The following is a 12,219-nucleotide window of genomic DNA, read 5'->3' on the forward strand; positions in this document are numbered from 1 at the left end:
ACTGCAGCAGTGAAATTTCAAAGACAAGCCAGCTCTTGCTTTCTAACTTTGATGATTCTTAGCCGGTTTAAATACAGCCAAAAGTTCAGCTCCTAAAATGTAACAGAAAAGCCCCATTATATTGGTTTTACAGTATATTTCCTCCAGTAAACGTCGGTTCTGATACCACTACTGATAATAATTGGACTGCAGCAGTCATGCTGAGTAATGTACATTTAGTAATCTGCAACACTCACCTTAAGTGTCTTTTGAATTTAGACCATTGATTATTGTTTATAACCTGGTATAGTGTAGCATTGGAAAGGATTTGTGGCTTGTATAACTTGTGTTCAGTTATATAATCATCTATGTATTATTTGCATAAGTGATTGAAAAAAGTATTATATCATATTTTCATAGATGCAAGTTTGCTCTATGTTTTTTGGTAGAGATAGAGAAAAATGACCTCTGCACCGTATAATTGTCCTGATTCAGCTTCAGACGGAATTGCAAAGCTGCTTGCAAGCAGCTTTGCAATTCCATCTGTGCAGATATGGTAATGCACAGGAGGCATCACGACCTCCTGCTGCATTACTTATCCGAGCTACGTTGTCCAACGCAGCTCGGATACTTTGCGGAACATTGGCCGGCTAAGGTGAAAATCTGTCTCTTCCCTTCCCCCCAACATCGCCGCCCTTTCCCCACCCACAAATGGCAGAAGACTGCCAATCACTGCCAGTCTGCTGCCAGTCTCCGGGCGGGATCGCAGACACGTTCTGCACAAATGCGCAGAATGGGTCATGCGCCTGCCCAGATTCTTGATCATCGGGAATCTGTAATCAGCACTACTGATTAAGGCCCAATATACACAAAAGGAATAATTACATAGAAAAAAAAAATTGTATCAGAATAATGATGTTATCTTTAATACACATCTGAATTTTACTTAGCAAAATATTCAAATGTATTGTAATTAGTGCAATTTAAAGAGTGCTGCTGTTCTCTTACTCAACTCCCACAATAACACAAATCTATATTAGTCCTTATAAGATCTGAAGGTGTGTGTAACGTATGTGACTGGTAATATACAACACTGGGAACAGGATGAGGAATTAATCGTTAAGTAATAATTTATGCACATCTTATATATATATATATATATATATTGATGGTAAACTAAATACTCTTAGATGTGATTGTTTAACAATATAAATATGCGTATGAATTATAATCAAATATTGCAACAACATTAGAGGGTAGAGTGGTCTGTTGTAGCCTGTATAATAATTAGTAGAGGTTCATAACATAGTGGAAATGCCTAATATATGCAGAATATGTAGCCTCTTATAATAGCCAAGACATGCACAGTAGATAGCCACATTTTTTAAGTTATATGTAACAACCCACAATTATTGATATTTAATGCAGATACAATTTGTACAGTGTTGTAAGAGGAAAATTCCCCAAGAAGTTAACTGTATGTGCTCATGTAGAGAAGCACTAGCCAGATGTAGCTATGAGATTCTCACATATATATTATACTGCTACAGTATAATATTGATTAGATAGTCAGATAAGTTGCTTTAATTGAAGGTAGATTGAATGTTGAAATTAACTGTATCCTGCTAAAATCATTTAAAAATGCCAGTCACCAATATGTTTCTTGTGTGGGAATTCCCTTGATTGTTATTGACCTTTCCAGCTAGCAGAACAGTCTTAGCTTATGTGTATGCATAGAGGAAACAGTATCCAGTAGTTTTATTAAACATTTTGAAATAGGCAATGTTCAGAAGGGTATCCCCATTGATTAAAGGGATTCACATATAGGACAGTAGTATGGTAATTACTGATCTATATGATAGACTCTACGGATTGTATGTAAGCCACATATTACCATGCATGTCAAAACCTGGATGTAGGGGTTGATCTCAAGAAAAATAAAAAAACTATATTCATGAAGCATATCTGCTATCTCTGAGTAAGCATTAGTAATGCAGTAAATTAATTTAGTGAATAATTAGTACAAATATGATTATTATACTAGTTATTACCCCTTAGCAGTCCATGCCATGTGCTCCATGCCATGTGCTCCATACTGAGACTACCTTTAGTCCTGCATAAGCCACCATGCCTACCTACTTTTTCTATGTCCGCTCCCGGAGAGTTCCTGGAGGGGAGATGTAGTGGTATGCTGTGCGGGGTGGGGAGTGACGAATGGCACCATTATGGCCATGCCCCACAGCACAATAATATGAATCACAGCATCATGCAGAGAGGGAGATGCCATGATTAGGTGATTTGCTGAGAATCACATCATTACCCATTTCACTAGGAAGTGGGTGGGATGCTGGAGGGTGACCTGCACCTGCTCTCCCCAAAATTCAGAAGTATGTGCACACAATTGGAAGCTATTGCATAGGCTACTAAATAACTATATTACATATGATTAGTTTGCAATAAAAAGTGGCAGCACACACATACAGTATATGATACCTGGAAATTTCCCTATTGTTGCTAGCTGTATACTAATACATTTCTGATGTTATAACTATTGATACATCGATAAAGAGCACAACAACGGCTGTTTCTCTGTCACTTTCTAGTCTTTAGCTTGTTGTCTGTATGCTCTATGACTGCACAGCAGGCTGTGAATATTAATAACTGCACATTGTCATCATTACTGCTTTCTCATTCTTAGGTACAGTTGAAAAGCGAGGAAGCAAAAACATTTGCAATGAAGATACTCAAAAAGCGTCACATAGTAGATACCAGGCAGCAGGAGCACATTCGATCTGAAAAGCAGATAATGCAGGGGGCGCACTCTGACTTCATTGTAAGGTACGGCGTGTCATTGTAACGGCTAGAAGACTAACCACAAAGACCTCATCCTATAAACTCATAGTCAGGAGCTACGTTTATAATGAGGCAGCCGGAGGCTCCTGTCTCAGGCAGCGGAGTTTGAGGAGCAGAAAGTTGAAGGGAATTTCAATGACATTACAACTTTGTCTCTTGGGCTTTATACTCATTGGAGACATCTGCATGTCTTACGAGTGCGTCCATGAGAGATAGGGCATGGTTTCTCGGCACCCCTCCTTTTCTTTACATGTCAGTGGAGCAGCTCCACCACTCAGCCAGACTTTCATGTGGCCATACCTGCCCATCCACCATTATGTCATTTGTCAGAAGTGCCAGATTGCCAGTCCGGCCATGGCACTTGATAAGTTGGATAAATGGAGTTGCATTCAACTCTGCATCACTCCCCGAAAGTGTATCTGGATTTTAATATAATATTCTGAAATGATTTAAGACTTTATGAAACTTTAAATTAAACTGGATAAAACTAAGGGCCTGATTCAGACCCACTCGCGAGCGGCTGTCCGCTCGCAAGTGGGTCGATGGTCTGCACTGAGCATGCGCACGACGGAGGGAGCTCCGTCGTGCGCATGCGCCAGACGCGACAAGCGAAGGAAAGTCCTTCGCTCGTTGTGTCTGATCAAAGGGGGCATGCTGTCGATGTTGATTGACAGCACGCCCCCTTTGGTGGGCGTGCCGGGGGCGTGCCTCCCTGACGGGGGCGTTCCCACGGGAACGCCTACCGTCAGAAGCCGGCCCACTGACATCACTAGTGATGTCAGTGGGAGTGATTTTGGCTCTGATAGAGCCAAAATCACTCCGGGCCTTGCGGTTTAAAACCTCAACCGCAGGCTCCGGCTCGCAGTTTCGATGGTCACGACCATCGCGGCCATCAAACTGCACGCTCGTATAGGCTGTGGGTGGTGACCCACAGCTATACGAGCGTCCAGGAGGACGCTCCATTTTTGTGGAGGGCGGCCCTCATTCAGAGCGTGCGCTCTGCTCAGAGCGTACGGCTCTGAATGAGGGCCTAAGTTCAGGGAAAGATTTATCAAACCTTCTAAAGAGGAAAAGTGAGCTGTTGCCAATAGCAACCAATCAGCTTCTACTGTATTTATCATTTTATAGAATGTGCTATAGAGAAATGTTAGCTAGAATCTGATCTGGTTGCTGTGGGCAACACATCCACTTATCCTCTTTAGATACTGTAGTTTTCTAAATCTCCCCCCTTAGATCTTTTTAATGCAATATGTTACTATACCGTATAAGAACTGGGGTGGGTTATATAGATTTGTATGTAAGTGATGCATGAAGTTTATATTGTAAAATGTGTCTGCTTAGCTAATATTCAGTTTCCAATGACAGGTTATACAGAACATTCAAGGACAGCAAGTATCTATATATGCTGATGGAAGCCTGCCTGGGCGGTGAGCTTTGGACTATTCTCAGGGACAGGTATGTAGCTATCAGACTGTGCTGGAGTTGTGTGTAGCGACCTCTATGCTGCTCTTGGGATGGGACCTGAATGCAGTAAAGCAAGCATTTGGCTATCTAAGTATTCTGCATATCTTCTGCACAATGCTGTATGCATGGCTGGGATTATATGAGTCCTGTAATGTACTATTAGCAGATTTTTTGAGGGCTGTCAATGACGAGGAAGTGAGACTCAGCATCTGATTCAGAGGTGGACGCAATGCTGAAGTTTCCGCAGTTGAGCGAATTAAAAGCTACTGCGCATGTGCAAAAAAGACCCCTAAGATGCCTGCGTTCCCCCGAGTGTACATGGAGTCCGCTGTTGCATACAGAGGTGCTGTCATTAGAATCGGCAGAACAAATTCATGGCCGATCCTAGGTGGGGGCCTGAAGTGTGCTCATGAGCGTGTTATGGGTGCGTCATGGGCATGGCAGTAATTGCGGCTGCGTTCCCAAACGCAGAGCCGCAGCCTCTGAGGCCATGTTTATCCAGCGTTCAGAAAGAGATGCTGCGCCAGCCTTAGGCTGGTGCACATGTTGATGGTGAACTCATTGGTGCACCGATGGTGGAGTGTTTGGAACCACCGTCGTACTTGCACAATACACTGGCATTGAAAGTGGGTGTCTCAGAGCTTGCACTGTCCAGTGCATACTAGTATACAAGGAAAAGGCTGAAACTAGCATTTCCATATTACCACAGCTGAGACTCATAAAAATCGCAACCACAGCTGCAACTGCATAAGCCTCTGAATTAGGCCCTCAGTGTTTTTGGTGTCAGCGACTTCTTCTTTGGACCTTTGAAGTTATTTGCAATATTTTTGTCTTTCTCAAAGGACAAAATATAGTTGAACACTAAATTTTAAGTCATGTGGGCTTAGGTCCTGATTCAGACCCGCTCACGAGCGCATTGCACTCGCAAGCAGGTCGATGGTGGGCCAATGCGCACGTGCGGCGTGTGCAAGCCCGGTAGCGAGTGAGAAATCATTTGCTCCGGGGCTCGCAACAAAACGGGGCCCCTGTCGATTGACAGCTCACCCCATTTTGTAGGTGGGGAGGGGGGGTGGCTGTACAAACTGAGTCATTCCCGAAGGAATGCCTGCCATTTGTGGGCGGCCCTACTGACATCACTCGTGATGTTAGTAGTGGACTTCCTGATCTATTAAAGCTGGAAGTCCACTTGGCCCTGCGAGTGCTGAGACCCTACCACAAGGGCTCCTCGCAATGCCGATGGTCACGATAATCGCGACCGTTGCCAGGCCGCTCACACAAGCTGTGGGTGGTCACCCACAGCTGTGCGAGCGGCCTGGAGGCCGGAATTTTTAAAAAAAGGGACGCCCTGATTCAGAGCGAGCGCACGCAAATAACGTGCGCCACTGAATCAGGCCCTTAGTGCAAGCTGACTACATTTTCTGTATCTGCACTGACATAATTGCCATAGTTACCCTTCAAAATATTACAATGAAATTGCATTTCTCACCTTTCCACAATGGAGAAGACCATTGTGTGTGTAGTGCAGGGGTAGGCAACGTCCGGCATTCCAGCTGCTATGGAACTATACTTTCCAGCATGCACTGCTTCAGTTTTAGTATGCCCTGAGAGTAAAACTGGCATACAACATCTGGAGTGCCACACATTGCCTAACACCATTTTCCCAAGCCCTCCTGGTTGACAATATCTGTCAATGCATATTGCTGTTCACCTCCGTCAAAAGCTTACCCGCGCAAACTTTGTTGGTAAATCTGGTGACAGAAGATTTACTACGGCTGCAAAATAGTAAATAGCCTCCATACACCTTTGTGATGAGAAATGAGCTGTCTGGTTTCAGGAGTACTGCAGTGGGGAATAACGTGTGTATTACATTTATTCTGCGTCATTTGCTTAATGAAATGACAGTACTTTTCTGTGCATTTTGCTCTTTTCCCCACCAATTACGTATGACTACATTTGAACAGCAAAGCAACACCAGGAGTAACTCAAACTGTGTATAAGTATGAATTTATTGTATTATTCTTATTGTGTCTTATCACCAGCATGTACGCAGGCTAATACACATACATTCATATACATATCAAGTCATATACATATCACTTTACTAGTAGCCAGTGATGAATGTAAAGGTACTCCCACTGACAGACTGGCGAGGCACTAGTTCCTAGTTGTTTCATAGACTGCATACACATACTCGCCTACTCATCTGGAATGTCATTGAGGCTCTCTTATCCTGATTGTCCTTATTGTGAAGTGGGCGGGGCCATGGTGAGACGACTTGTGTCATCAAGTCCCGGCCCCATGGTGTGAGGATGTGATTTGCGTCATTGCGTAGCAGTGGGCGGGGCCTTAGAGCACAAATTGCATGATCATGGCCCACTTGTCAGCACAATGATCTTACTTTGCGATATATGGATTACCTGCACTTTGGACTTGCAAAAAGTAGGCGATTATAATGTATAATGCTTAAGCACACAAAGTGACTGCCTCTGTTATATTCTACAGTTGTACATTTGGACAATTGTTACAAAAATTAAGTACACAAACCCCATATTACATTTTTGAAGGGGCCAAAGGTAATACAATGAAAATAAGCGTGGGGTAGCGGAGGGGGATGGCACTATTGCTAAAGTAAGAAGAAATAGTAGTAATAGTATTACCAACCGAACTCCTCCGATGTAATGGTGATATGTACCCTCTCGGGTACTGTACATTGTAGAAGGGTGGAATAGTACTGTGTGTATATGTATATATATATATATATAAACGACAGGCTCAATCCACGGCACTCGACCATCTGGGGTGCCCTTGGTATGTGACCACACCATCTACATAAAAAATATCATACAAACTCGGCACTCACATGCTTTTCAAACTGCAACTCCTTTAAACATAGGGAATGTTGGTCATATATATATATATAATGTTAAAAGAAATGTGCACTCCAAGGATCAATATTTAGATTAGGGTGCCAGGATACAAAAATAGAAATGCAGAAATAACGGCACTCCTGAATACTGTACATTGAAATACAAGAGTGTTTATTAAAACTCCATACAATGTACAGCATACGGTGATGTTTTGGCCAGCTATGCGCCCTTTCTCACTATAGATATTGGCTATGTGTCCTATATATATATATATATATATATATATATAAAATCAAATAGACGAGGTGGCACTTGACAGACTGATTGCAGTAAGAAGTTAAAAACATCCTTTTTTGAGCCCACATGTTTCCGATCGGGATTCAAGGAGGGCACCACAGCTGAGTGTATCTTAATAGCATACTTATGCCATGAGTGCCGGGCTATGTCTGCAATATAAATATTTATATATATAATGCTTTACCTCTCCGGGGTCTCCTCCTACTCCTATTTCCCTTAATCACAAAAATGCAAATTATATGAAGCCATTGGGGGATCTGTTTTGTGGATAATAAACCCAGGGATAGTAAACATAAACCCCCCACAAAAATAAAAATGATGACTGGACTTGGAAATGTCTAAAAGGTAGAGAAAGACGAATATTAATACGTAAGATAATGAAGCTCTGTTACAGAGATAGTAGTAAGATGAAATTAGCAGCCTGACCTCTTCTGGTTGGGAATTGGAAAGCCAGTTCTGAGCAATAGATCTTAGCTCCAACACTCATTTCCTGGGATGGATCCTGGCAGAAACAGTGTTTTACCCTTGGTCCGCCTCTAACCCTAAACATGAACCCATTCACTTGGGAGAGAGCAGTTTATGCGTTATGCTTTATCCAGCAGGAGGGCACCTGTGTGGGAAAGAGGGGATTATTGGGAAGACCCTATTTTATTATCTTACTACAAAAACTAACTAAAGCTATCTTCAGTCACATTAATAACAATTGCACATAGGAGTTTAGAAGTATATTTATTAAAATACAAGATAATACTGTAGGGCTTCTTGTATAGGGGGATATGTACTAAGCCTTGAAAGTGATAAAGTGGAGAGTGATAAAGTACCAACCAATCAGCTCCGAACTGCCATTTTTCAAACACAGCTTGTAAAGTGACAATTAGGAGCTGATTGGTTGATACTTTATCATTCTCCACTTTATAAGGCTTAGTACATCTCCCCCAATAAGCCCTACAGTAAATCCGTCAAAAGCAGGTCTATTTGTTGGCTATATTACAAGCCCTATGGACGGTAGTAGCTATGGCAGTGTAACATCGGCTACCTCCGGTGACAACTTCCATGCACAAATTTTGTCGCTAGATTTCGCCATCAGAAGATTTTCTATTTTCTGTGATAGCCAGTGATAGAAATTCTTTCTTGTCGTTGCAACTAGGAAAATAGACCCCATTCTCCTTTGTGATCAGGAATGAGCTTATTGGTATCAGGATTTCTGTAGTAAAGACTCTGCGTCATTGGCATTATGAAATGACAGTGCTTTTCTCTGCATTTTACTCTTTTCCCCACCATTTATGTATGACAACATTTGAACAGCAAAGCAACACCAGGAGTAACTCAAACTGTGTATAAGTATGAATTCCTATTCTGCTATGTCTGTTCTTATTGTGTCTTATCACCAGTATGTATGCATGCTAGTCTATATACATTCCAAAGTAGTTCTTGGTATCATCATACTGAGAAACCATAGCGGTAACTAAATGTCTAGTGAAAATTGACTCTATTCTGTATAATACTGAAAAAGTTACATTGCCGTGTGTACATATGGGTTAAGACATAATCAATCAATGAGTGTGTTTCCATTTTATATCTGTATACTTTTATTTTCCTGCGTCTCATCATGCCTATTCATTAATGAGTTAAAATGAGTGCTTATTACTTTGGAACAAATACACTAGCTTTTCAGCCGTACTATATATGATCAATAACTGGAACATTCGATAATTAGCTTATAATACATAAAATGAGATACTAGGTATATACATTGTTTCATATAATTATATATGGGATAATGCAACCCCGTAAGACACATTAGAAGTAATAGAGGAATTCTGCTATCATATGAAAGCACAAGGAAAAGTAAAACTACTATGCCTTAATGAGGTACACCAAGCATGTTGAAAGCAATGGCTTCCACACAAGTTTGGCTTGTGCATTATTTAAGCAAATGACATCTCAGCATAGATGGCTGTACAAATCCTGAGCTGCTCTGGATCCATTTATTTATGGCTAGCATGGCTGCAAGTTGATGTCAACCTGGAACTCAGGGGGCAGAAAACATCTTCAGCAAAGTGCATTAGGTGGCAAAGTGCATACATTAATTAGTGGTGTCAGGGTAAGCAGTCAACCAACTGTAGATCAGTTGACTTCAAATTTCAGCCTGTCGTGAAAGCATCACAAATGGTCCAACTTCCTGCCCAGAAGCATATAGAGACGTGAAACATGATAGAGCATTTCTCACCACCATCAACCAGGCAACAGTTGAGTCACTTTCTTTTGGAAGAGAGTTTCTGGATTCCTCCTGCACAATTGCAGTCATTGGAAGACTTAATATTCTGGTCATAAGTGGTAGTCCAGCCCTATTAATTAACTTTATATAATTTTAGGGCCAAATGTAATAGGGTGAGCGATTATATAATGTGAGAGTTTAGCAGTAAACTCTCACATTGGTCGAGTTTTATCTTGAAAATGGGAAAACATCTGGATGAAAGTTTAAATCATGAGAGTATTTTGAGTCTAAAAAGATGCGACTTTGCCTGTTCTCCGACTCTATTACATTGGCCGAGTTTAAAAAGTGTGAGAGGTTACTGCTAAACTCTCACATTTTCTAAACTCTCACCCTATTACATATGGCCCATAGTCTTTAAAGAGGCTAGTGACTGGTGGTGCTGAAAGCTGGTCGGGCATGCAAGGACTTCTAGTTTCTTGACAACTGGAGTGGAGGCCTCCACATACAAATAGGCCCATTATCATGGCAGGATGATGACCAGCTGACCATGGTCAGGCATAAATCACAAGTATTAAAACAGTATTAATAGTATTAAGTATTAGTTTTCTCACAATATGATGCAATTTTTCTATTTTTATTTATTTTTGGCGACAGTAGGGCTGATAGTGCAGGGGGTGTACACACTCACGTGGCTCTGGCCACTCCCACACAGCACTGGTCACAGCCCCTCCCCTTTTCAGTATAGGGCGGCCCTTTTCAGCTCCAGGCCCATGGCTGTACATTGTACGATCGTATAAGGATATTAAACGTTATATTGGGGGTTTCTGGCCCTTGTGATGAGTATATGAAGAACACCTTCATGCCTTCTGATATCCTTATAATTCTTTCTAGTGGATCAGTGTCCTATATGCAGGTTCATTGGGATAGCTGATTACTAGGATAAGTTACAGCAAATAATGTACAGTATATTGTACTTTTCCCAATATATTCCAGTATTTAGGGTAATTAGGTTTCTAAATAGCTCAAAATACTTACGACACCCCAACATATGCTTAGATTGTCTTTTTGTATGTGTATCAATTAGGACAAATCCATATTCATTGTTGTAGTAAACAAGGGGGTTTATACATCGGCAATAACGGTTTAGTAGATGGACATAATGATTACGTATCCATGGCATGCTGGCAGTTTATAATGGACACTTTTCACTGTATCTTTTTCCATTGCATAATTATGTTTCTCATTGCATATGTATTTTATCATTGTACTGAATTGTGTTTACACCTTAGGCAACTCGGCTGCTCTAAGGTCATTCAACAGCAACCGCGTTGAATGTAATAGTATTCACGACATTGTGACCGTGATTCTCAATAATGAAATATAAACAAATATAAATACAGATGGTATGATAATATGTTTATGACTTTATGACATTTTTTGCAGAGGCTCATTTGAAGATTCTACAACGAGGTTTTATACGGCTTGTGTAGTAGAGGCCTTTGCTTATCTGCATTCCAAAGGGATTATTTATAGGGACCTCAAACCAGAGAACCTTATTCTGGATCATCGAGGTTATGCAAAGCTGGTGAGTGAAAACATTTACCCATTATCTTTGTAGCAGATTATTCCCTGGACTTGAATTGTTTAAATTTTAATAAAAACTGGAAAAATGGGGCTGTGTGTATACATTAAATAAATATATATATTTATATACACACACACGTACACTACCGTTCAAAAGTTTGGGGTCACTTAGAAATATCCTTATTTTTTAAAGAAAAGCACTGTTCTTTTTCAATGAAGATAACATTAAATTAATCAGAAATACACTCTATACATTGTTAATGTGGTAAATGACTATACTAGCTGCAAACATCTGGTTTTTAAAGGCACATCTACATAGGTGTATAGAGGCCTATTTCCAGCAACCATCACTCCAGTGTTCTAATGGTACATTGTGTTTGCTAAGCGCGTTGGAAGACTAATGGATGAATAGAAAACCCTTGTGCAATTATGTTAGCACAGCTGAAAACAGGTGTGCTCGTTAGAGAAGCTATATAACTGGCCTTCCTTTGAGCTAGTTGAGTATCTGGAGCATCACATTTGTGGGTTTGGTTATACTCTCCAAATGGCCAGAAAAAGAGAACTTTCAAGTGAAACTCGACAGTCTGTTCTTGTTCTTAGAAATGAAGGCTATTCCAAGTGAGAAATTGCCAAGAAACTGATCATTTCCTACAACGGTGTGTACTACTTCCTTCAGAGAACAGCACAAACGGGCTCTAACCAGAGTAGAAAGAGAAGTGGGAGGTCCCGATGCACAACTGTGCAAGAAGACAAGTAGATTAGAGTCTCTAGTTGGAGAAATAGACGCTTAACAAGTCCTCAACTGGCAGCTTCATTAAATTGTACCCGCAAAACGCCAGTGTCAAGGTCTACAGTGAAGAGGCGACTCCGCGATGCTGGCTTTCTAGGCAGAGTGGCAAAGAAAAAGCCATATCTGAGACTGGCCAATAAAAGGAAAAGATTAATATGGGCAAAAGA

The 12,219-nt window shown here is 41.1% G+C and overlaps 1 protein-coding gene across 3 annotated transcripts in view; it reads left to right on the plus strand.

Moving 5' to 3' along the window:
- The window catches only part of PRKG1 (protein kinase cGMP-dependent 1), a 1,225,781-nt gene that overhangs the window by 1,186,616 nt on the left and 26,946 nt on the right, over positions 1–12,219 (plus strand). For all 3 annotated transcript variants that reach the window (XM_088459635.1, XM_088459634.1, XM_088459636.1), the window contains 3 exons: positions 2,678–2,817; positions 4,198–4,287; positions 11,122–11,263. In XM_088459635.1, the coding sequence (XP_088315761.1) occupies positions 2,678–2,817; positions 4,198–4,287; positions 11,122–11,263 (372 nt within the window). The remainder of the gene's footprint in view (positions 1–2,677; positions 2,818–4,197; positions 4,288–11,121; positions 11,264–12,219) is intronic.

The sequence above is a fragment of the Taudactylus pleione genome, unplaced genomic scaffold, assembly GCF_031769625.1.
Source record: "Taudactylus pleione unplaced genomic scaffold, aTauple2 ptg000918l, whole genome shotgun sequence".
In the NCBI taxonomy this organism is placed as follows: domain Eukaryota; kingdom Metazoa; phylum Chordata; class Amphibia; order Anura; family Myobatrachidae; genus Taudactylus; species Taudactylus pleione.